The 26,493-nt window shown below is 33.8% G+C and overlaps 1 protein-coding gene across 1 annotated transcript in view; it reads left to right on the top strand.

Moving 5' to 3' along the window:
• LRP1B (LDL receptor related protein 1B) overlaps window positions 1-25,950 on the top strand; it is a 2,049,143-nt gene extending 2,023,193 nt beyond the window's left edge. The window contains exons 87-91 of the mRNA XM_043488135.1: window positions 10,322-10,398; window positions 18,568-18,658; window positions 19,603-19,747; window positions 22,490-22,588; window positions 23,886-25,950. Coding sequence (XP_043344070.1) covers window positions 10,322-10,398; window positions 18,568-18,658; window positions 19,603-19,747; window positions 22,490-22,588; window positions 23,886-24,026 — 553 coding nt within the window. The 3' untranslated portion in view covers window positions 24,027-25,950. The remainder of the gene's footprint in view (window positions 1-10,321; window positions 10,399-18,567; window positions 18,659-19,602; window positions 19,748-22,489; window positions 22,589-23,885) is intronic.
• The last annotated feature ends 543 nt before the right edge of the window (window positions 25,951-26,493 follow it).

Raw genomic sequence — 26,493 nt, 5'->3', positions numbered from 1 at the left:
CATCTCCTGTTTGACCATATCCAATTTACTTTCATTCATGAAATTTCAAACAATGGTGCTGGAAAAGACTCTTGAGAGTCCCTTGGACTGCAAGATCAAATCAGTCAATCCTAAAGGAAATAAACCCTAAATATTCATTGAAAGGACTGATGCTGAAGCTGAAGCTCTAATACCTTGGCCACCTGATGCAAAGAGCTGACTCATTGGAAAAGACCCTGATGCTAGGCAAGATTGAGGGCAGGAGAAGGGGGATGACAGAGAATGAGACGGTTGGATGGCATCATCAAATGGACATCAGTTTGTGTGAAGTCCAGGACATAGTGAAGGACACAGAAGCCTGGCATGCCGCACACCATGGATCTCAAAGAACTGGACAAGACTGAACAACTGAACAACAACAAGAGCAACAACATGGGCCTAACATTCCAGATTCCTATGCAGTACTGTTCTTCACAACATCGGGCTTTACTTTCACCACCAGACACATCCATGACTGAGTGTCCTTTCCACTTTGGCCCAGCACCTCATTATTTTTGGAACTGTTAGTAGTTTCCCTTTGCTCTTCCCCAGTATTATATTGGACACCTTCTGACCTGGGGGGACTCATCTTTCAGTGTCTTATCTTTGTGCATTTTCATTCTGGTCATGGATTCTCCTGATAAGCATACTGCCATTTCCTCCTCCAGTGGACCATGTTTTGCCAGAACTCTTCACTATGACCATCCATCTTGTGTAGCCCTGCATGACAAGGCTCACAGCTTCATTGAGTTACCAAAATCTCATTCACCATGACAAGACTGTGATCCATGAAGGGGATATGTGCTCTTCAACTGAAAATAAATATTTTCTACAGAATCAGAACTATTTCACTTATCAACACATTCACACTCTCAAAACTTTGTATTAACTCTTTCTGGTATCCTTATCATTTCCCCAAATTTGTGCAGGGTAAATATGCCTTGAACAATACTTAATGACTGCAGTTGAATACGTCAGATATCCCCACCATAATTTGTTGTCGATTTTACCATGTTGCAGCACAGAAACCCTAAGAACTACGAAGGATATTCATTAAGTTTTCGCACAAAAAAAAATTTACTGTTTACTCTTATTTGGTACTAAAACATAAAATATTCAGGTAGAAAATTACTTTATGTCCACTAAGCATAGAGATTTTCATCCTCATCCCCCTACCCCCCCGCCCCCTCCTCCAGCCATGACTTGGAATATTTTTAATCCAGTTTTGGGACAGGTTATTCATCTTAGCTGGAGAAGGCAAGGGCAACCCACTCCAGTACTCTTGCCTAGGATATCCCATGGACGGAGGTGCCTGGTAGGCTGCAGTCCATGGGGTCGCTAGGAGTCGGACAGACCTGGGCGACTTCACTTTCACTTTTCACTTTCCTGCATTGGAGAAGGAAATGGCAACCCACTCCAGTGTTCTTGCCTGGAGAATCCCAGGGACGGGGGAGCCTGGTGGGCTGCCGTCTGTGGGGTCGCACAGAGTCGGACACGACTGAAGCGACTTGGCAGCAGCACTCATCTTGACATCATGTAGATAGAACTTTCCACCGGTATTACAGGATACATTGTTTTTCTTCCCACCTTCAGCTACAGGGTTATAACCACTGTTTCCAATATAATATCCTATATGTATGTCTTCATTTCTGTCTGCCCTCGGGTTAGCCAGAGGCCAGAGGCGGCACCGCTGGTCGGGTCAATCAGAGGCGCCCGCAAGATCCAGCATACAGGCCCCAAGTGGGCGGCTCCGCGGCAAGGGCCGACTCGGCCGCTAGGTGGCAGTCCAAAGGCCCAGAGCCCTCGCTCATCCAGAGGTTAAGTCCTCCGCGACAGACACGAAGGAGACCCTGTTAGCGTACACCTTACCACTTAACACTAAACTTCTGACTGGTCCTTTCCTTTTTATTTGATGCAAGTAGAAATCATCTATTCACTCTATAAAAAGCACACTTTATGCCTTTCAGATCTGCTTTTAATAAATTTTCATGTAGAATATCATGTAGAATATCTAGATGGTAGAAGTTTTCCCTTACTAGAGATTTTGTTCTTCCTTTAATACTTATTGAATCATAATTTTACACTTCAGTGGCCATTTCTGCTCAAGTGGCATGCACAGAATTTTATGTTCAAACATTTCTAACTTAAGACGAGCCAGTCTTGACAAACTTCCTTTTATGGATAATTTCTTGGCAAACTAGATTTTATCTTTTCTTTTATATTTCTCCTTATTTCTTCAAATAAATCACTTTAAATAATCCACTTTGTTAATTTTTATTTCTTTCATGGCCACTTCTTCCATTGAAATTCCTAATTAACTTTTACTTTTCCTAAAATAATTGTTGGTCAGAGTTTATTGAATATCTCATTACTATTTTACTTTATAACATTAACCCTTCTCAGAAATCAAGAACTCTTTCTGATCAAGTGTCCTTAAGATTAAAGTAAGATTCGCTTTGTTTTACTAATTGTATCCATACCAGGTTACATAATGATTTAATGTCATATTTTAAAACTAGGCATTATAATGTATAATTATGGAGTTGAATCAAGTATAGTTATTAGAGCAAACATAAATTTATGATACTACCTTAAGCTTTTTGAAGAATGCAAAGCAGGGTAATACATAGCTATTTCTGTGTAAAAAAGGACAGTCAAATTCTGATAGAGAATAATACTGAATAAACAGAAATTATAGTACAGAACACTGAGCTGAGCTTCTTGTGTTTTATATACACACGATAGTGTATATATGTTAATCATGGTCTCATGACCTAGAAGGTGGGATAGTGGTGGAGTGGGTGGGAGGTCCAAGAGGGAGGGGTTTATGCATGCATATGGCTCATTCACTTCACTGGAGAGTAGAAATTAATGCAACAATGTAAAGCAACTATATTCTAATAAAAAATGCAAAAAAATTGTAATACAAACCAAAATATATTTCAAATGAATGAAATATACAGTAAATTGCTATGGAAATTCAAAATCACATCAAGTAATGATATAGATGAGTATATAATTGATGAATCTTGGATCTTACACAGCTTTTTTGGAACCCATGCAACCGTGTGAAGCTGGTATTAGGAAGAATATTAACACTATTCAACATATCCCTCCCTGTCACTGCCAGTAAGAGACATCACTGACCATAGTAGTGAGCCAATGTTGTAATTCTGACAATTTTACTGCTCAAAAAATGCATTGATTTTCTTTTTGTTCAGATAATATTTCTACTTTCTTATTAAGGGACTGATACTCTCTTGGCAGGAGAGAGTAAGGAACAGCATTTTTGCTACTTCTGTGTTAGAATTAGAAGGATCATGAAAACTCCACATTTTATTTCTCCTGCCTATTAGCTATGATTTTTCAGGAAAATCATTTGAACACAATTCTTCATTTCATAAGATGAATCATTAAAACTCATGGGTTATTATAGAAGCTGAACAAGGATATTTTTCATATGAAAATTCTTATCCTAGGACCTGGCACAAAGTTTAGCAAATATTAATTGAACTTTATGCAAATTTTACATCAAAGGTATGATGGGAAATGTTTGAAGCATGTTAAAAATTATAAATCTTTATGTATATATGAAATAATTTTATCTCAGAAAATTGTAAAACACAAATGGATTAAAAATATTTCAAAGTATAGTTAACAAACTGGTCAATTAATAAAAAAAATCTTTTCCAAATGCAGTAAAACATTTTGCATTTTACACTATTACTGTCTGTAAGAAGAGGGGGCATAAAAGGTGCTGGGGTCTATACAGAGTGCAGAGCTTTAAAGTTAGGAATGTCACACAAATGCAGTCATGTTTGTGCACCAAAAGAATGAAATTTACAAAATTAATCAAAAAAATTTGCAAGTGACTTTTAACTTTTGAATTTTTATCACTGTATGAAAGTATTGTTTTATAAATCTGATGCACAGATGTAATCATAGTTTTAATTTTTATTGAATGAGATTTGTGGGGTACCTAGTGGAGGTGATGGAATTCCAGCTGAGCTATTTCAAATCCTGAAAGATGATGCTGTGAAAGTGCTATACTCAATATGCCAGCAAATTTGGAAAACTCAGCAGTGGCCACAGGACTGGGAAAGGTCTGTTTTCATTCCAATCCCAAAGAAAGGCAATCCCAAAGAATGCTCAGACTACCACACAATTGCACTCATCTCACATGCTAGTAAAGTAATGCTCAAAATTCTCCAAGCAAGGCTTCAGCAATACGTGAACCAAGAACTTCCAGATGTTCAAGGTGGTTTTAGAAAAGGCAGAGGAACCAGAGATCAAATTGCCAACATCTGCTGGATCATCGAAAAAGCAAGAGAGTTCCAGAAAAACATCTATTTCTGCTTTATTGACTATGCCAAAGCCTTTGACTGTGTGGATCACAATAAACTGTGGAAAATTCTGAAAAAGATGGGAATACCAGACCACCTGACCCAAGTCTTGAGAAACCTGTATGCAGGTCAGGAAGCAACAGTTAGAACTGGAATGGAGCAATAGACTGGTTCCAAATCGTGAAAGGTGTACCTCAAGGCTGTATCTTGTCACCCTGCTTGTTTAACTTACATGCAGAGTAAATCATGAGAAACCCTGGGCTGGATGAAGCACAATGAAGATCGCCAGGAGAAATATCAATAACCTCAGATATGCAGATGGCACCACCCTTATGGCAGAAGGTGAAGAAGAAGTAAAGAGCCTCTTGATGAAAGTGAAAGAGGAGAGTGAAAAAGTTGGCTTAAAGCTCAACATTCAGAAAACTAAGATCATGAAATCTGGTCCCATCACCTCATGGGAAATGGATGGGGAAACAATGGAAGCAGTGTCAGACTTTATTTTTGGGGGGCTTCAAAATCACTGCAGATGGTGATTGCAGCCATGAAATTAAAAGACGCTTACTCCTTGGAAGCAAAGTTATGACCAACCTAGATAGCATATTAAAAAGCAGAGACATTACTTTGTCAACAAAGGTCTGTCTAGTCAAGGCTATGGTTTTTCCAGTGGTCATGTATGGATGTGAGAGTTGGACTATGAAGAAAGCTGAGTACCGAAGAATTGATGCTTTTGAACTGTGGTGTTGGAGAAGACTCTTGAGAGTCCCTTGGACTGCAAGGAGATCCAACCAGTCCATCCCAAAGGAGAGAAGTCCTCGGTGTTCATTGGAAGGACTGATGCTGAAGCTGAAGCTGAAACTCCAGTACTTTGGCCACCTCATGCAACGAGTTGACTCATTGGAAAAGACCGTGATGCTGAGGGGGATTGGGGGCAGGAGGAGAAGGGGACAACAGAGGATGTGATGGCTGGATGGCATCACCGACTCGATGAGCATGGGTTTGGGTAAACTCCGGGAGTTGGTGATGGACAGGGAGGCCTGGCGTGCTGCGATTCATGGGGTCGCAAAGAGTCGGACATGACTGAGCGACTGAACTGAACTGAACTGAACTGAAAACATGCATGGCAATATGCACAAGATTTCTAAGGCTTCTTTAATCCCTTTGTGCCATATTTTCCCCCTACATGTAGAAAGAAAAGGGTATATTAAAAGATTTTTCTTTCTGAATGTCTCCATCATCATGGTTAATAATGGCAGCCTAGCATATAAGAGGAGAAATTAAATTTCAAATTGCTTTAAGGTTCAGCTTTGAATTTCACTTTGATCAGAAGTGTCACGTGACCTTTAAATTTGATGAAAAGAGGAAGAAGATATTAATCTCATTTTATTTTGAAGTCCTCTCAAAGTAGGTGACTCTAAGCCACAGTTCCACAAAATGACATGAGTAGTCCACATATTGATCATCGTTACAGTGAAAGACAGTACCTAAGATTTTAATACACCTTCAGCATTTTATATCTGATTTCAGTTCTTTTTGTAAAATCACTCCAGTACTTCAGAGCTCTTATTATTTTGAACAGTTTAACTATGTATCTTATATTTATGTTTTATTGTAAAAACTGTTCTTTTTTAAGGATTATATTTTCCCTTACATATGCAAAACTTATTTTGATAGCCTAAAAATATTTATTGTGTATAATATAGTAATAGAGGCTACATTATAGTCTTTACAAAAAGGCAAATTCTCCCTGTTACAGAAAATTACAATTGAAATATAGGATCTTGTAAGTATACAATTAGGGGCTTCCTAAGTACCTCAGTGGTAAAGAATCCACCTGGCCATGCAAGAGACGTGGGTTTGATCTCTGGGTCGGGAAGATCCCCTGGAGAAGGAAATGGCAACCCACTCCAGAATTCTTGCCTGGGAATTCCCATAGACAGAAGAGCTTGGTGGGCTATGGTCCATGGTCCATGGGGTTGCAAAAAGCCAGACAGGACTTAGTGACTTAATGACAGACTATATCTGGAGAATCCCTTGGACAGAGGAGCATGGCAGAGTATGGTCCATAGGGTCGCAAAGAGTCAGACACAACTGAAGCAACTTAGCACTATAATTGTACACTCAGTTAACAATAAGTTAACTGTTCACGCATTTCATATACTAGCATTCAGATAAGAATTAGTTATCCAAAACAAAACTCCGCTCAGTTACTTTCAGGTAGTGTTAAGAACTTCTACCAATATCATTTAACCTTTTGAACAGTCTTGCTGGGCATGCATATTATTATTCCTATCCTTTTTTTTTTTAATGATTCAACAGTGTTTGATATAAGAACAAATATTTCCTAGAATGTGATTTGTGAATTACTTGCATCAGGCTCAGTTTGTTAAAATGCAGATTTCTGGCCACAACTCCAAGCTGCTTAATGAAAAGCTCTGGTATATGGGCCTCCAGAATTTCAACTTTCATTTTTCAATTTGATAATCATTAGTCTAATGTGTAACATAGAGGAAAGAATCAGATTAGGAAAACGACATAACAATAAACAGTCTTTCTTTTTAATGTCACTGGCCTTGGAGAGAAGGGGAGAAATCAAAAAGACTGTTAAATCAATATCCCTATACCAGGCAGCTACTGACTTTAAAAAACTGTGAATGGAATATCTTCATACTATAATGTGAAAGGGATAAATGATTGTTCAAATAAATAAGAATCTATCTGACTTTATATCTACCTATACATTCATGATCCAATGATACTTTCATGAATTTTAGATTTCATGAATCTAAAATTCATGAAAGTATTTAAAAAGTTAAATAATTCAGAGTGGTATAAAAAGAAACTGATTTTCATTGTTTTACAGTAAAGGACAGTGGGGGAAAATGTAGAATAAATTTTAAAGGAATGATAAACATGTTTATGGTGCTAGAGAAAAAGAAAATGATTTCTTGGGAGGGCCATGCAGGGCTAATTCAAAGACTATTATCCAAAGATGAATAGCAGAAAACAGTAGATTGCAATAGTACAGATTAAAGATGACTAGGGCATGGACTATGGATTTTTCCTGAGGAAAATGACAAATAGACAGATGCCAGAAATTATTATAGTCAGCATGATTATGCAAATAATCCAATAGGAATTCAACAGGAAATTTTGATGATCCACACACATTTTAGTTCTTAAATGATCTGCCATTAATGGCTTTGATTATTGTAGTCTACTTAGAGAATGAAGATTTACGAATTTCTATAAAGATGATAAAAATACTTGGTCTTAAATCAGTCATTGGAAGAACTTGTGGAGCAGCAAATGCCTAATGTAATTTTTCAAGGTAGGCAACGAGAATAATGACTTCTATTTGATTTAATATCTCAGAAAGGATTATTTTTTAAGACTGGAACAAATGTAGATGAATGGAACATATTTTATCTTTGGCCATAAAACATTTTATAAGGAGCATAGGGGAAATTGCAAGGTGATCATCAATTGATTGAGAAACAGAATTACTAAAATTAATTATTTCTCTGGCACAGTCTTTGAGACTTATTTCCAATATGTAACAAAAAAAATATTCCTTGAAAATTAAGAATCTATGTGTACTTCCTCAAAACAGGAGAGGAGCATCATGACCACTAGCAAGTGATATAATTTATCTAATATAAATAGTGGATGCCAAGCTATGGATAAAATAGAAAATTAGTCAATATTGTTAGCAAATACCACCTGTACTACTTAAATAATTTCAAATTTTTGAATAAAATATTACAGCATTCTTATCCTCTTTGTTTAAAAATCCCTCTCTTCCCTTTTGGAGTTCTAAAGGCATATTTTTAATAATTTTCTAAAATACATAAAACACATGATGTCATATCAGAACATCTGATCAATTAGCATTTACTTCAGTTCCTAAGAAATTCCATTTTTTTTTCTTCTAAGCATCTCAGTGTAATGATGAGCCCTGGAGGTTCTTATCTCTAGTAACATAAAATGTATCTCAGATCATTTCTCTTATTTAACATGAACCCTAATTTAGATTGCTGTTGTTATTGTTGTTTCTTAATCCGCAGAGGTAATGTAAGGAGCAAATTTGATATTTTAATCAATATTTCAACATGATTGCACAAAGCACCTTTGTACACATCACTTGTATAATAAAACTACCAAATAATCAGAATTATTTTTTTCATTGGAGCATGGAAAATATCTTCAGTGGTCAATCAGAAAGATTGGACACATGTAAAGTGACATAAAACAAAAAGGAATTTTGCAATGATTAGAATTCATTCTAACAACATGTTTGCAAAATCTGCCTAAACAGCTCTGCCTAATTATCTTTGGACTCTATCAAGAATTAGAAACTGAAGAACTGGAACAATTTTCTAAATTATTCATCCATAAAACCACAGCTAAGGAAGAAAAGGAATTACTTTTTAATATCAATGATTTTATTGGTTGTTCACTTGATTATACTTGTTTGAAATATGCTCATTTCATTACCTCACTTCATAATATAGACAGAGTCAGAACTGGCCTTAAGCTTATTTATCTATTTTAATGATTTATTTGTATTATAGTATATAATAAATATAATATATGTGAAGTATATGTTAATTTTTATAAAAGTTCTGAACAAAAATTTGGATAATGCATGAAAAAAATGACAAAATAGTAATTATAATGATATTAATTTCCATTTAAATCATGCTCTGTATGTAACATTATTAATCAAATAACTATATTCTTGAATACTAACATTATTGTCAATTATGCTGAAGTTGAATATTTCCTTTTGTGAACAAAATAATGCTTTTGTGAAAAAAAATTTTTATAATTTGTCAGTATGATAATTTTATGAGCTCTTGCCTGTGTTTTAGGACACCAAATGCTGTCTTCACAAATACCACAAAAAATTCACATGGCATCATATAAGCCTAGTTCTAAAACAGGTTCAGCTATCTGAATTGGCTATGACAGAATTGGCAGAGACCTAGAAATTACAGTCATTTAGTTTGGCCACTATGCCCAAAGAGATCTACTTGGAATGACTCGAATCTGTTCTTTTGTTGTGTACAACTATTCTTGATATGGTGATATTTGACAGTCATTTTAAATAAGAACTGAAGCCAATTTAAATGGTTTCTCTATGGATTTCCTCAGACAGATGCACAGAGGTATCTTGTGTTAGCCAGCAGACCTTGTTCAAACACAGTTAAAACCATTCCAGCATTCATTTTGATGCAATCAGCTAATTATATGGTTATGATTTATTTTTAAATGAAGAATTTTAATCAGATCTATTATTTTAATCCTCTGTTAAACTTCCCATCATAATGTCAAGTATGGGCAAGACAAATTCTCTGTTAATGTCCTGTATGGGCAAGACAAATTCTCTGAATGAAAATTTGGGCATATTCTCTTGATTTCATGGTAATAGAAATATGATCTTACATGGGAAAGCACTATATTTCCTTATCTATGATTTAGGAGAGTGAAAATTCTCCACTTTGAACTATGAGACAGATGACCATTTGCTCTTTAGTAATTAGTTCCATTTTGGAGTTACAACCAGCAAAAATAAATCACAGAAATTTAATAAACAAGGATTTGCTTGACAGGCAAGCTCCATTTTTATAGTAGCATAATTTTAAATATTTCTCAAATTAATTTCAATTCTTAATTAAAATTTCAGTTTTGTAAAATCTGCCAAATTTAAGTTTAACATAGAATAAAGAATAATGCATGTAAACTCAAATTTTAAAAAAGTATTTTAACAAGTGAAGTTCAATGAACGTTACCCTCAGCATACTGACAATATGTGGGAAATTAGCAGAAATCTCTATTTAGTATTCATAAACTATGATAGCTGGCTTCTCTTTCATTTCATTTGGTTGAAGTCACCACATTAGCCAACTTGTGCGTTTTGTTACTCATTGATTTGTTTTGTGTTGTTTTTATCTTTCCAGGTGCTCCACCAACTGGTCGGGCACACAGTGTGAGAGACCTGCCCCAAAGAGCAGCAAATCTGATCATATCAGCACAAGTAAGCTTCTCAGATTAATACCTTTGGTGTTCCACATAGAATAGAAATCATTGTTTTCTTCTTACACCACTATTGAGGGAATTGAGTCTTGGAAAACCTGCTTCATGGAATTTTGCCAGAGACCCACTTCAATCTAGGTGATTTTTGAAAGATGAAGCCCTGAGCTTCTACCTGGTGACAGGGTCGATCATTAGGTACTCTTTCAGGTTGTGAGGATTCATCTCAAACTTTGGCAGTTCTCAGAACACACATCTGCACTGCAAAAGATGCAAATATCACAATGGATGTGAGAATGCTGCAGGAAAAAAAAAAAAATAATTTCATGTTTTAATTAAAGTGTATTATTCTTGAAGTACATTTCAAAGTGTTGTGGAAAAACAAACTTAACCAGTTAGTCTCAAAGTGATAAAGTATGTTAACAAGAAATGTTTAATAAGGATCCTAGTTGATTTATTGCTTCCTTATCTTTAAAGTACTGGTTTTGAAGTATAGTAAAATATAGTTCAATATTTTGCAAGTTTTTTCTGTGTGTAGCTGTAGCCTTAGGAGGTGTCTCTGATATGAAAATTCATCTATATCAACATTTTGTGTTTTCCATAGACACATTGGAAGACAGTATGTGTGTTGGAAGACTTCCTGTGTCTTCCAACATCTTTAAATGATTTTATAAAGATTTTCAAAATAAAACTCTGAAAGAAAAAGTTCTCAGTTCACACATATTAGCACTAATGAGTGAGAAAGTTTTGAGAAACCTGTAATAACTATCAAATAAGTAAATATATTCTTGAAGAGAAAAAAAAAACAGTATCTCTGATTTATGAACACTTACTTAGCAATTTTTTCTAGTACTTCACTGCTGGTATTAGTGCACATGAAAAAAAAACTATGGAATTTGTGAAAAAGAGAAGATATTATCAAAATCAAAAGTGTATGATTTTTGTGGTTGTATGGCAGAAACCAACATAACATTGTAAATCAATTTTCCTCTGATTAAGGAATAAATTTTTTTAAAACAGTATATGATTTTGTACCTTAGACAAAGGTTCCCAGTGTTTGCTGATATATTTGTCTGTTGTGCCTGTCCCCAGATAATTTATCATTGCCTGAAATTCTTCCAATGACACTGTCCAAAGTTCCACCACTTAGAGATTAACTCGGGCTAATAGGGATGACTGTCTTTGAAAAATGACAACTAGGTCTAGAACAAATAACCTTAGAACTGAGTACAGAACAAATAACCTTAGAACTGAGCACTTTAATTTGGAGATGTGAGGTAAGTGATTCCAGTCAAGGAACATTTGGAGTTACCTTAGAATTTATGTGTTGTCTTAAGGAAGGGAAGGGAGAAGAACTTAGCAAAGATATGGACATGTAATTGTAGGAATAGGGCACCAGGATTTGATGAATGGGTTCATAAAATATAGTAGAGGTGGAAAAGCATACCTTGCCTAATTTAATATTTCAAAAGAAAAGCAAAAGAAAAAAAAATACTGTCTTCTCCCTCTTCCAGGGTCACACTAACATTATGACTAATAATTCTTGGGAAATACCAATTTATATGATTTTGTGAACTAGTTATAAGACTCAATCATCATCAGAAGCACTTTTTAATGAAAAGAAATGCATTTGATGTAGCAGGCTATAGAATACACTGAGGTAATAAACTGAGAATTAATGAAGATATAGTATTTTAGCCTTTTATGGTAATTTCTCAATTATGTAAGATAAATAAAAAATACTTTTTTATAGAGGTAAAACTGTTTTAAATATTGATAAAACTCTGAAAGGAAACCAAGTAGAACGTCAATTGAATTTTTAGTTTATATATAATGTCCATCTATAAGGGAAAAGTTTGGGTTCTGGAAGATGATTTTGAGGGGTATGCCAGGTGTATTTACTTGAAAGGTGATGTCTTCAACCACTTGTATCAGCAACAAGCTCCCTGATAAGAAAAATGTCTCCGATTACCTGCAGCAGCTCTAAAATGGGGACTATCACATGGAAGGAGGCGTCTCAAGTAGTCGTAACCCCTTTTTCAAGGATTCTGACGCTCGTTCTTCCATCACTGATTTAAAGTCATTAAATTTAATGGAGGTATCAATGCACATTGAAAGGACTATTAGCTATGCAAATGTCAAATTATCTCAGGTTTGAGCGAAGTTGACCAAATAATGACTCTATTAAAAGGTACTTATCATTAGACTTTTGCACTGAGAGAAACTTGCCTCAGTAACTCTGAAAAGAGAGAAAAGGTAGTTAAGCCGATCTTTCCTAAGGTAGGAGGGCTATTTTCATTCTGTCAGGTAAACTCCAGTGATTTTTGAATTGTTGTCAAATGTTCCCTGAACTTGGGCCAAAGTCATCTGTTCAATAAGATGGATGTTTTAGGAACATGTCTCCAACCTGCATTTCTAATCACAGTGAAGCATTCCATAATCGTTGGACCTTGGTACAGTCAGGAATACACTGCCTCTGTGCCCTCACTTGTGTCAGCTGGCATGGGGATTTACCTTTCTAATTGATGAACTACTTTCTTAATCAGCTCTGAGTAGTCATACTGAGGTTTTCTGGCCCTTGCTGTTTGAAATATCTAAAGATCAGCCTGTGGACTTAAGCAGATCTATTATTCTAGAACTTTGCTTAAGTTCCACTTGAAAAAGTTAGTCTGAAAACTCTTGTTTGGAAGAGTTTTAAATTAAGGATGATTAAATATTTTTTATATACTCCTATTTTAAACTTAACTGAAGTTTTAAAGGAGCGGATACTCAATGTTTGGATTAAGCTATTCATATCTGCTACAATTAAAGAGGATAAAAATATACACAGCATTTGTGGGACAGTAATACAGTGATGCTGTATTTTATTGTAGTGACAAGGAATGTGTGATATCTGTTAGGGAGTTATACTTATCTTCTGTTTTCCTACTTTATCTCTTTTAAACCATGATGTTTCAAAAAAAATATATGTTATACCAGAGAATTGTAAACTTGCAAATATAGAGATAAAAATTCTACAAAATAATGCATTTGTCCTAATTCTCCCAAAGCAAGTATTTATTGAGCCTCTACCAAGTGTCAAGTAATGTCTAGATCCCAAGGATGAATCAGTGCATAAAACAGACAGTGCCTCTTCTCATGAAGCTGAGAGGTGCTAGAGGGCAGGGAGCAGGGGAGAGTTAATTTAAAAAGAAAGCAAGGAAATAAGTAAACTTTTGGAAAATAATTGTGTGTCTTGATTGGACCTATTAAGGAAGTAAAAAAGGCACAGAAATAGAGAATATCAGAAGAGAACTAACATCAAGCGTGGTTTCTCTGAGGTGGTGATATTTAAACTGACTTGAATGATTAAAAAGGGGAGGAGAGACTAAGGGTATTTCAAACAATAGGAGTATCAGATACAAGAATCCTGAAGGGACTGAAACAAGACCAGTGTCCTGGCACAAAGGGGACCAGAGTGAGAATGCTGCAAAGTGAGGATGATTATAAAAGACCAAATGATAAGCATCCTCCTGGAAATCCCTGGAAGGATCAAATAAGTTTGGAACATGATTTTTTTTATGATTTTTAAAATTATATTTTATCAAAATGGTTAATAAATAGCATTCTAGTTATTATATATGTACATATACATATACACTCACATTTATGCATATATGTAAACACAAACTTGAGATCTGAATATATAGCAGCAAGTCAAAAGAGGTCATTGTAATGTTATAATTTATGCTTATATTTTTCTACTATAAGTTCAACCAATAAATCAAAGATTCTTTTCTTTAATCTTCATGAAGCCTTCTGGTTTCCCTCCTAACCTCTTGAAACAGCTGTCTTGTTTGTGAGATACTTCTTTTTGATCTCTTATAGTTAATTCATTTACTGCTCCATATACTCTGCTTGGCAATCCATAATTCTTTGACCTCAGTTTTCAACTCTTTGCCAGTTACTCCCAAATTTCTGTCTTCAATCCTGATTTCTCTCCTGAGTTTGAGACATGTATACCACTACACAATTGCTGTATCCATATCAATGTCGTCTCTGTCTATATCTGTATATCTGTATTCTACAGGAACCTGATGCTCGGTGTTTCCCAAAATAATCTCATTCCCTTCCCCAATCAGCCAGCCATTTTTATGCACCTTATTTTACCTTCCTGTCTACACTGCTGGCCACAAAAATTTACCCAAGCAACACTTAGGCGTCACTCTTAACCTTCCTTCTAAATTGACTTAAACAATATATTGCATAGATGTTACTTCCTAAATTTTCTTCCACATCATCGGCTTGCACATCCCTTCCTAACATCCCTTTGCTTCTCTCTGTAGTCACAGCTCCGTCCACCACCCTCCACTCCACTCTCCAGTCAGACTGTTGTTCTTTAATCTTTTCTCCTCCAGGTCTTCACATTTCTCTCCCTAAATTAATTCAGTATCTCCTCCTCCACTCGACCTGCATTCTCTTTCATGGGAATAAAGAGGACTTCCATCAGGTTTCAGAGACATACCAACCCTCCTCTGCTATCCCAGATCTAGTTGGCTTCTGCTCCTCTGTGTTTGCAGAGCAATACATACTTTCACTAGGCTAGTGCATATCACTGTGCTAAATAAACACATGTGTTTGTCGTCTTCCAGTGTACATCAAACAACACGAGAGGAGGGACATTTCTATCCCCAATGCAAAGTATAGTAAGTGTTGCGTGTGTGAGACATAGCAACACTTAAAAATATATTTGCTAAATGAGAACCAAATGGATAGTCCCTATGATATCCTAGGCACTGTGCTATCTACAAAACCCAGATAGATAGCTTATGCTCCCAAATTACAAATAAACTGCTCTCTATAATATGTTGTGAAAAGTGGAAAATAGAGCTATGCTTGGAGTAATACAGCAATATGTATTTTGAATTAGTCAGTAAACATGTATGAGCACTTTATAGTAGACACATTTCTATTTATATTACTGTGATGTATATGTTAATGATAACACTCATTTTATTAATGTGTAAATTCGGACAAAGATAAAAAAATTGGCCCTAGCATATGGCGCTAGTGAGATGAGATTTGCACCCCACTCCAGTTCTCTTGCCTGGAAAATCCCATGGACGGAGGAGCCTGGTAGGCTGCAGTCCATGGGGTCGCTAAGAGTCAGACATGACTGAGTGACTTCACTTTCACTTCTCATTTTCATGCATTGGAGAAAGAAATGGCAACCCACTCCAGTGTTCTTGCCTGGAGAATCCCAGGGATGGGGGAGCCTGGTGGGCTTCCGTCTATGGGGTCGCACCAGAGTCGGACACAACTGAAGTGACTTAGCAGTAGCAGCCTGGATATAAAATCTGCTATCTCAACTGTGATGCTGTACTGCCTCTTCCATGGAAGGGGTCTCTTCTCAGCATAACAATTTGATAATATAGTTCTTTCAAATGGAAAAGCGTTACATAATGGGGCTTCAGAACAACTTTGCAAAGAAAGACTGGCTCAGTTTTCTTTTTTTTAATTAATTTATTTATTTTAATTGGAGGATAATTACTTTACAATATTATAGTGGTTTTCGCCATACATTAACATGAATCATTTTCTGTAAGAAAGTTGTTGAGATTTCCTTTTCACTCAGTAAGTACAGAGTATACTTTAAAAAAAAAAATCTGTTTAGAACAGTCCACCAACAATATACTGTTAAAAACTCACCTGTAATAGACCTTGATTGTTATATGTTACAATATGATATTTACTCTCATGTACACTGCTTGGAAAAAATACTTCTTTTAATAAATACCTATATTATATTCTAAAAATATATGTAGTTGCCAGTTGTTTTCATGTATATAAACTATTTTACAAAAAAAAATAAGAGAAAAACTTGCCAAATTGCTACCCTGCATTATTTATTGACTATATTGAACATTATCGCAGTTACCTTGATAGGTTATATGAACATATTAGAACGCTAGGCTCTTAAACAGAGTGCTTGTAATGTAAGGGACTGGAAATGCCATCTGTCATGGGGAAAAGAAAAACGAAGGTCTTTTTAAATTTTTTTTCTAGCATGCATAATTAACAACATTTCTACTTAATAGGAATAAAAGAAACTATGTAGAACAAGTAAAATCTAATTTTCTAAATAATTTGCAATCTCTTGGAGGAGAAAGTAACTTTATGTACTTTAAAACCAATATTGGTAAGTATTTTAAACCTGCAAATTTACCACGAATTTTAGCAGAAAAAAAAATGATGAAGTGAAGATATTTATAAAGTCATGATTAATCAGTTTAAGTCAGTTTATGAAGAAACCAAGCTGTTCACTGGTATTTAAAATTTGTGAACAAATGTTAATTACTATCCAAGGTGCCAGATTCTTCCATTAAATACTAATAATTACACGTACATATAAAGTTCATTTTCCCCAATCCAAGAAGGTAATGCAATATCAACCTCACTCAATTATATAGTGCTGGTAACAATATAAAAAAATAAAATAAAATGAATATTACATTTCAAAAACTGACAAAAGAAAGAAAGCCACATTTTTCCTTGCATGAAAGAGAGAGTTAGTTATTTGATTATTTTAGACAAGCTATTTTTGAAGTTTCAAATTGAAAGATTATCTTATATATGTCCTTTCTTTAATAAAGAGTTTTTGGTATTTTAGTAAATGATATCAAATATTCTGGGAAAGACTGAAGGCGGGAGAAGAAAGGGACAACAGAGGATCAGATGATTGGATGGTATCACCAACTCAATGGACTTGAGTTTGAGTAAACTCTGGGTGTTGGTGATGGACAGGGAGGCCTGGCGTGCTGCAGTCCATAGGGTCGCAAAGAGTTGGGCACGACTGAGCGATTGAACTGAACTGAACTGAACTGAACTGAAGCAGCTGCTTATTGTGCTTAATATCACCATTAATTTTTTATCACAGTATTGTACATGTATATGCATAGGACAATTCATATATTTAATAACTTTTAATGTTTTATTCCTGAACCATTCAAGATCATTACATTAAAATTTGACTAGTTTGGATGTTGCTTTGTTTCTCAGTTTAGACAATGATTAAGCCCGCTTGGCAGTTTCAGTCAGATGCTTTTCCCAAATAAGCAAAGGCTAATGGGCACTAGATATTTGTCTGTTGGAAATGTGAGTATTGGGTACTTGATAGAGCTACTTAATACTCTCCTGTTATTAGGCAATGCTTGCATTCCGTTTTCTTCCTGGCTAAGTGACATATGACCCTAGGTGTATCTTACTATGGATCACATCATCAGTAAAGTAGTATTGTCTTCTTTAGGAAAAAACAAAACGGATTGCTCTTCTTGCCAAAAAAAACTAAGACCCACTTTCTATGACCACTTTTGAGAATCTATTCCATAGAGCTTTTATTCCATTTTGAAAATGAGTGATACAACCTAAGCTCATTCTTGTAAATATATGGAAAAAAAAGGGAAAGTAGACATTTACAACGTAAGCCAAGCCACCAATTGCAACTATTCTGGAACTACAATTTGAGAAAGAGAATCCTCTTTGTTCCCCTACTTTGTAGAATCAAGCTAAAAGCCCTATGTGGTAGGTCTTCATGTCTCTATTTTTATGGGTGAAGAGCATGAGCCTCAAATTTTAAATAACTTTTCTAAGGTCTCAATTCAGGTGAGTTGTAAAACTATTATTTAGGCCTAGGTCCATCCTAATCCAACACTGTTGCCCCTTTTGACTTCTCAGGCTGCCATCTAACATGCCACATGTACTCATGGCCAGATATTTATACCTAAAGGAGAGAAAAAACAAAAGAAAACAAACAAAAAAAAAAACTAATAATGGAAATATAGCCAGGCAAATTGTGGAAATGTGTATTCAGTCAAAGTTTATTTACTTATGTCTTTGCAAATAGATGTCTGGTGAGAATAAGACTCAGACTGACAAAGAAGTCAGTATTTCTAACCTCAGGTATTTAATTATAACATATAAATAAAAGATATCTAAATAAATGTTTCCAGTAGTTCAAATATTTAATAGGAAAATGACTTTGCAGTAACGTAGTGATGAACTAGGAATATAGATATGTGGTCTAAGCTTTATTGTTATTATGTCAATGGTCAAATGATTTAATGTAATAAAGTGTTATTATATCCATCTTGACTTTATTTTATGTGTTCATCTGCTCATTCATTTCTTTTTCCAGGAAGCATAGCCATCATTGTGCCTCTCGTCCTCTTGGTGACTTTGATAACCACCTTGGTAATTGGTTTAGTGCTTTGTAAAAGAAAAAGAAGGTAAGAGGCAGTATTCTAGACTAACAGTAAATAAATTACATTAATAGTTATAGAAACTGTGCTTTTTAAAAACTTCTTCAAATGTGATTTACTTATTCCAACTGCATAATTCTGTGTTTTCTGAACCATTTTATCCCTTTTTCATTTTAAGTAATTATAATTCAAACAAACTTTCCCTTATATTATATTGATAAAATGGTTGCATTTATTGTATATATTCTAACAAAAATTACAAGGGAATATATTAAACTTTCAATAGAATTTTACCTTTTGTTACTTTTTCCTTGAAACAGCAAAAACCTCTAAAGAACATTCTATAATATTAATGTGTTAGATTATCAATGTCAATAGAATGATAATGATTATGTATTATATGTCACAAATTGTGTATTTCATTCATAAATTATACATTTGTTGATTTTATATATTACTGGAAGTATCATTATTTCAATTTATATGAATGCACAATTAAAAAGATCTTTAAGCAGTGAGTTGTCTGTGGGGTGATTATCTGGAACCTAGAGTTTGTAAGTCAGTTTTTGCATTATGTAAAGGAATTTTAGCTCCATGACTTGGGGATTGAAAATAATTTCAAAATTTCTTTGTAACTTTTTTATGAATGTTTTTCAGGAACAAAAGGGGAAAAGTAGAAAGTAAAAGGGTAATTAATTATATTCAGTTTCAACTAATGTAGTATTAGCTATTTACAAGGAATGTTCCAAGTGCATTTTTTATTGTTAAGGCTAAATAATTTGGGAAAATGAAGTATTACAGTAAGAATTTTTTGTCCCTCTGTGAATCAATGAATGTCATTTATTTTCAATGTATTTTATGTATGAGTGTCCCACCAGTTCTATTAAAATGTCATTAAATCTGCAAATACAGTAGTTTCATACACCATGTTGTGATATTTAGACAGCTCATATAATGTTCACATATTCTAGGACAAAGACTATAAGAAGACAGCCAATTATTAATGGAGGAATAAATGTAGAAATTGGCAATCCATCTTATAATATGTATGAGGTCGACCATGATCACAGTGATGGAGGTCTTTTAGATCCTGGCTTTATGGTAGATCCAGCAAAGGTAAAGTTTTGAGATGATGGACTGTGAGCACTAATATTCTTGAGTCATTTCTCTATAATATGGTTCTGATTTTCATCACTATTTCTTTTATCTGAAGTTAGATTAAAAAACTTTAGGATTTATTGAATGTTATAGTCTCTTCTAAAGAAAAAATAAAATTAGGACTGCATTCACCTGAAGCATGAAGTTAATGTAACACATTTTAGAAAATATGTATTCACTTAATTTTTAAACATAGATGTCTTAGTCAAATGTGCTGAGATGCTGGCACATCTAAATATAAGCCTGGTGAAATTATTGAAAAAAAATTTATTTTTTTAATTTACTTTAAAAAAAAGGAGTTCGGCATTTCATTGCCAAAATAAGTACTTCATTTCCAGTAATGTTTCACTGAAGAGTCCACTAAGCTGTGTCCTTGGATTTGTTTACAATCATATCACTTTTAAACAATATTTTTCTACCTGCTGTAATATTTTTCTTATTGGTTTGAGACTTATCTGTGATATTTATATCTTAAAAACCCACAGTCTTTTTTTTTAATTTCTGTTAGTACTGAATGCTCAATTTGGAAGTTTTTTATTAAAAAAATAGATAAATGATACAACATCTAGGTAAACTTGCAAAGGTTTACTTCACTGTATTATCCAAATATTTTGCATGATAGTTATAGAATATTTTACTATGAATTAAGAGCATCAGTTTGCTAGTATGGAATGATTTTCTAAGCTTATTTATTCATTAATTAAATGGTTCTTTATATTCTGATATATCAAAGGTGTTATGTCCAAAATGCACCTTTATATTAAATAGTTACATTAACCACATGGCTTTGTACTCATAGCAACAGCTGTTCCCAAAGAAATTGAAAAGGTCTCATATATTCAGCCCAAAACTGATGATCTGAAATTGAAGAAGTATTCATTTTTATGAAAAGAAATCAATCATTATTATATGAAAAAAATGTTACCCTATCAGAAGATATTGTAAATATTTTCCTCATTAGAAATAATTTTCAGTTACTATAAATTATTAATTCAGTCACTAACTCCTACATTTGAACTCTGTCATGAAATAAATCCTCATAACCCAAGTTTCAGTGTTCATATTCTAATAATTTTTTCTTAGGAACAAAATACAGTATCTGTAAATATAATATGAACTGATGAGGATACATCTCATACACTTCTTATTAACAGGAGAGTTCTCATTTTCCCCATCATTTTATTTCTACTGATAGAATTAAGCCAATTTTGTATACTTAAAGGGAATAGCTTTTTAATATTCCATTTATTTTTTAATGTTTACTCTAGGAAGATAAAAGTATGCTTCAGGGCCCCTCGAGTATATTTTTAATATATTTAGCAAATAGCATTCAATAAATATTTATTTACCAATTTTCTGACTGACTGACCAAAATTCCATTAAATGTGACTTAGATGGCTGATTCTATTAGATTTTATTATAGAAGTTGGCTCTTGATGTTTGAAATAGAAATATGAATTGTTACCTAAGAAGTAACTGTAGAAAATATGTTTATAGGTATAGACAATTTTGAAAAGTGGATGGCCACACCAAAGCAACCTTAATGATGAAATGTTTTTCATAGATTTTCCACTTGTTACAGTGGTTTGATATATTCATGATGTGATCAAATACAAATTTTATGACAAGTACAGAAGACTTTTGTAGAATGTATCTGTTATTTTCAAAAATGGATAAATTTCTCCTTCAATGGTACTTTAAGATCAAATGAATTAAAATAATTAGTAAATTTTATTTTTAAAAGGTTTATGTGTAAAGAAAATCACAGAATACTCAGAAAAGGGGAACTGGCATCTATTGATTTTTTTTTTTTCATCTATTGATTTTATACACAAACTTATCTCAGTCCTTACTTAGATTGTTTTTAATATCTTCTAAATGAGATTTTGTGGGGAAATAAAGAGATGATGATTTTATATTTAAAATCTTTTTCCTCAGATCTTTGTCCTCGTCTCAAACTTTACGATCATTCATTAAGAGCTGATAGATTTTTTAAAAATATGTATGTCCATTAAAATCCTTCAACTTTTAATCTAGCTTTCTTATTTCCTTTTTGTCCACTAATAAGTATTCTATCATGAACATGAGTGTACCAGATTGACTTTTTCTGCCCTTAGACCCAAAAAACCCTAAAACCATTGTTCTTACATAGAGTTTAGTGATCCAATCTGATTTTTAATTAATTTGCTTTAAACTAGAAAGTCAAATTTCTCAAAAAAAAAACCCACATAATCTGTTTTTATATCTCACATTTTAAATTTCATTTGTATTTTCTAAAAATATAGAAGTCATGAACCTTTAATTAGAGCCAGTCAGATATTTGAGTGTCTGGGCTCTTATTAGAACTTTTCAAACAGAAACCTTAGGTGAGGGAGGCTGATGCATTTTTCACAGGGCTGTTAGCAAATATATGCTTTTTGGGGAGGGAGAATGAAGTTAAATAAATGGAAATGGGTGGAGGTTTCTGGGTACGTGTTATGTCTATAAGTAACCTAGACTAAGAGAAATGTCTACTGTAAAGCATGGATCTAATATTAATAGATGTTTCATAAATTATTGAATCTACCATAAATATACTGTTGACGCCCCAGGGCTAAAGAACATAGCTTATGTTATTTTTATGACTTAACATGAGTTTGTGTCAGTGAAAATAGTTCCATGATATTAGATCAGAAACTAAAATTCTCTGTTTACACACAGGCCAGGTACATAGGGGGAGGGTCCAGTGTTTTCAAGCTTCCACACACAGCGCCGCCCATCTACCTAAACTCTGATTTGAAAGGACCACTAACTGCTGGGGTGAGAGAAAATTCATTACTCCATATCCATTCCGTCACAGAATGCCTCTCAATCAAAAGTGATTACTAGACTTAGACAGGGACTTGTCTTTAATGATTTTTAATTAACAAAAGGTTTCAAAACTGCATTAAACTTGGGAGTTTATGTGTCCTGCTTATGCAAGATTACATGTGAAAAAATGTTATCATTTTAGGAAAGCTATTCAGTAGAAATATCTCTTCTCCAAAATTTGAAAATGTTAAAGCTCCATGATAATAAACATGAGCATTTGCTATTCTTAGAATAGAAATCTCTAGCCAGAAATGTAAACTGAAGAGTTTACATTTAAATTTATGTTTAGCTTTATTTTCTATTAAGATGCTTTGTTTAGTATCTCCAAATTTGATGTCCTTTTAAATAAAAATACACTACAAAATGTGGCATCATATAGAGACATTAGAAATGGTGTGTATGAAACCATTCTTGAAAACTTTTTAAGTAACTGGTTTCTAGAGAAAAAGGCTGTGTCTAAAGTTTGTTGTAGCTTAGTCACTAAGTTGTGTCCAATTCTTTTGTGTCCCCATGGACTGCAGTCCGCAAGACTTCTCGGTCTATGGGATTTCCCAGGCAAGAATACTGGAGTGGGTTGCCATTCCCTTCTCCAAGTGATCTTCCTGACCCATAAATCAAACCTATGTCTCCTGCATTGCAGGTGGATTCTTTACCATTAAACCACCAGGGAAGCCCTGTCTAAAATTGCGTGGTTCATATTAGACAGGAGAGGGATTAAAGACAATATTAAGATTCTTAGGATTGAATGTTCTCACCTTTGTACCTCTCTCCCATCAGCTGTTTTCCATTCTCATTTTTTATCATGTTTTTCTCATTTGCATGGATCAAAAAATGTAATACTTCTTTGTTATGATAAAGATTTAACATTCTGTTCTGGAAAGACAAAATTTAAAAATGCAACTATGTAACAATCTTGGGTTAAGTTAATAAGACAATTTGGTTTAATGTTTTCTGCTTTTATATAAAGTTGCAGTCGATATACCTTTAATGAAGATTTCTTTAGGCTTTCAATATGTCAAAGCTCCCCTTAGGTTCACAAGTTACCTGAGAAGCATACAATTATATTTTTATCTAATACATGCTAAAGTTGATGAAAGCATATAAACAGAATTTAAATTACATTTATATAATTATTATTTAGTAAGTTAAGTACAATGCATATAAATGTTAACATTAAAAGATAACATAGAAAATAAACAAAGGTAGTCAAAACAGCTAATAGAAACATATTTTTTTTTTCCTTCAGCCAACAAATTACTCCAATCCGGTATATGCGAAATTGTATATGGATGGGCAGAACTGTCGAAACTCCTTAGGAAGTGTTGATGAAAGGAAAGAACTGCTTCCAAAGAAAATAGAAATTGGAATCAGAGAAACGGTGGCATAATCAGAGATACCTTTTATATGCTGTACAAATGTATAAAATATAAGGATTACTTTTGTATGTTCCAACAGTATTCTACTTGTTTTGGCATCAGCATTACCTCTTCCTTTATCTTTTTCTGGTCAATTGTTTTCTGAGTTTTCTGGGTTTTGTTTTTTGCTGATGACTCTTGATTCACCATTTGTATGGTATTTTTATGAAAAAGAACTGCACTACAGTAAAATTTACAACAATGCTGCTGATGACACACCTTTGAATTTGTTAAAATTAAAAAACAACATGTTCCTTTGTAGTGTGAATATGAGCAATCTATTTTATATGAACTTCTTTGGTTCTACTTAATCAACAAAGAGAATCTCTGCACATTTTCATTATACGGTCTGAAAGCTGTAATACAATATCAGTTAATTTTCTGTTTCAGTTTATGGAAGAGCAATTGAATAGTCAACTCTCTTCTTTGTGCCCTTTAAGACTGATTCAGATTGCTGAAAATATATAGCTCTCACAAGTTCACATCACCAGCTTTGAAATTAGTCTTAGGTTGCCAAGTGATAGATGAGAATTTTGAGAAAAAAAAAAAAAAAACACTTTAAGAATTTATAAAACTAATAATTTGCATGAACACATATGACTACATTTTCCAAAATTTAGTGGACTCTATTGTGATATACTAAAAGTATACACCCTATAAAAATAGTTATATTTAGGTATATAACATAGCAAAAATATAATTGAAAGTGGAAAGATCATACTTGCTATGGGATAAGACATTTTATTTTCCCTTGGTCCTGAGGTCAATAGCCAGCCTAGAACACACCAGGGCATCAGACACTCATGTCTTAGGAATTTCCTCTCAGTCACATGCATTTTGTGGAGGATTAACCCAACCCCTTATCACACAGAACACTAAAGAATACAACATAAGCACACAAATTGGTGACAGAATTTCAATTATGTGAGCGCATTCTATTTGTGAGGTCAAAAGGAAGAGGCAAGGCAGCCGTTATGGTGTAATCAGTAGATGTTTTCAATATATAACATGACTAGTCTATTATCTGCCCTATCCAAAATATGTTCTTAAAGGACTTTCCAAGTTATGAAAGAACAATCATCTGCCCATTATCAAAGGTGGAGAATATACATGCTGATCAGTTACTCTGGTACTCTGATTTCTCTGGTTATGCAAAACACATGGACCCCATTCACTTGTCTGTTTTCAAATTTCGATGGAAAAAAGTACGATTTATTTAAGTTGTATAAAAAAAAAGTATAGCATTTTTATACAAATATCTTTAAAGGCACAAAAGATTTATTCACAAGGTATGGAGGGCTTTTTGTTCCTCTGATAGACATGACTGACTTTTAGCTGTCATAATGTATTAACAGATGAAATATGTTTGTGGTTGTTCTTTATCCCTTTGTACAAGCATTAAAAAAAAAACACTGCTGTTTTATAAAGAGACTTTTTGTTGTACTATGTGCATGCATACTACCTATTTCTAAACTTTGCCATATTGAGGCCTTTATAAACTATTGATTTATGTAATACTAGTGCAATTTTGCTTGAATGATGTTATGCATATCATAAATTTTTCCAGGTTCTTGTTTAAGTACATTTTTTAAATTGAACAGTATTTTTCATTTTGGTTATAATAGTCATTTTGCCTATGTTTCTACAATGAAGTGTTAAATACTTTATAAAAAATTGTTGACTGACTTATTTAAATGAAATTCTACATATTTAAGTGCTTGTGTTGGGTAGTTTTTAAAAAGAAGAAAATTCTTGTCTTACAGAGTTTAATTTTCCTAGAAAGCTATTTTAGTCAACATGAGATGTAATTTTTGTTGTATCTTTAGAACATACTCTCTGGGGTAGGATTGATTTCATTGCATCATTTTTCAACTTACAATAGAGAAAGCATTTCTCGTATTGAAGTGGAAATGTTCTCTTATGAAGGGGAAACACGTCCCTTACTTTTTCCTTTTCCCTGTTACACATGGCTTGTCAGAGACTCCATGTTGCAGTAGAAAGATTGGTTGGATACACAGTAGTATGACAATTGTATTGAAATAAGCCAAAGTTCTTCCTGTTTCCCATTCTCAAAAAATGGACTTTATAGAAAACTTCAGTTCCATTAGATGCTGTGTAGACATTATTTTCTAAGTGGAATGATTACTAGTGTAGCTACTTGGAGTATTTAACTAGAAAAGACAATGCAGGAGGGTCTGATTGACTAGAGCTATCATTGAGCTTCATTATCTGATGGGATCTTTGTATATAAGAGCTTTATGACTGCAACTAAAATTATTATTTGAAAGAGAAGAATTCCACATATTGGAATGACTTCATACAACTAACATTAGTATAAACTATCTAGCAAATCCTGTGCGATAAACAACACACCAACTTACGCTCATCACCTGGCATCTATGACCTATTTTCTGTCTAGCACGCTAATTAAAGCAATAT

This window comes from Cervus canadensis, chromosome 15 (assembly GCF_019320065.1).
Source record: "Cervus canadensis isolate Bull #8, Minnesota chromosome 15, ASM1932006v1, whole genome shotgun sequence".
Lineage (NCBI taxonomy): Eukaryota > Metazoa > Chordata > Mammalia > Artiodactyla > Cervidae > Cervus > Cervus canadensis.
This window is presented reverse-complemented; position numbering and strand designations above follow the sequence as displayed.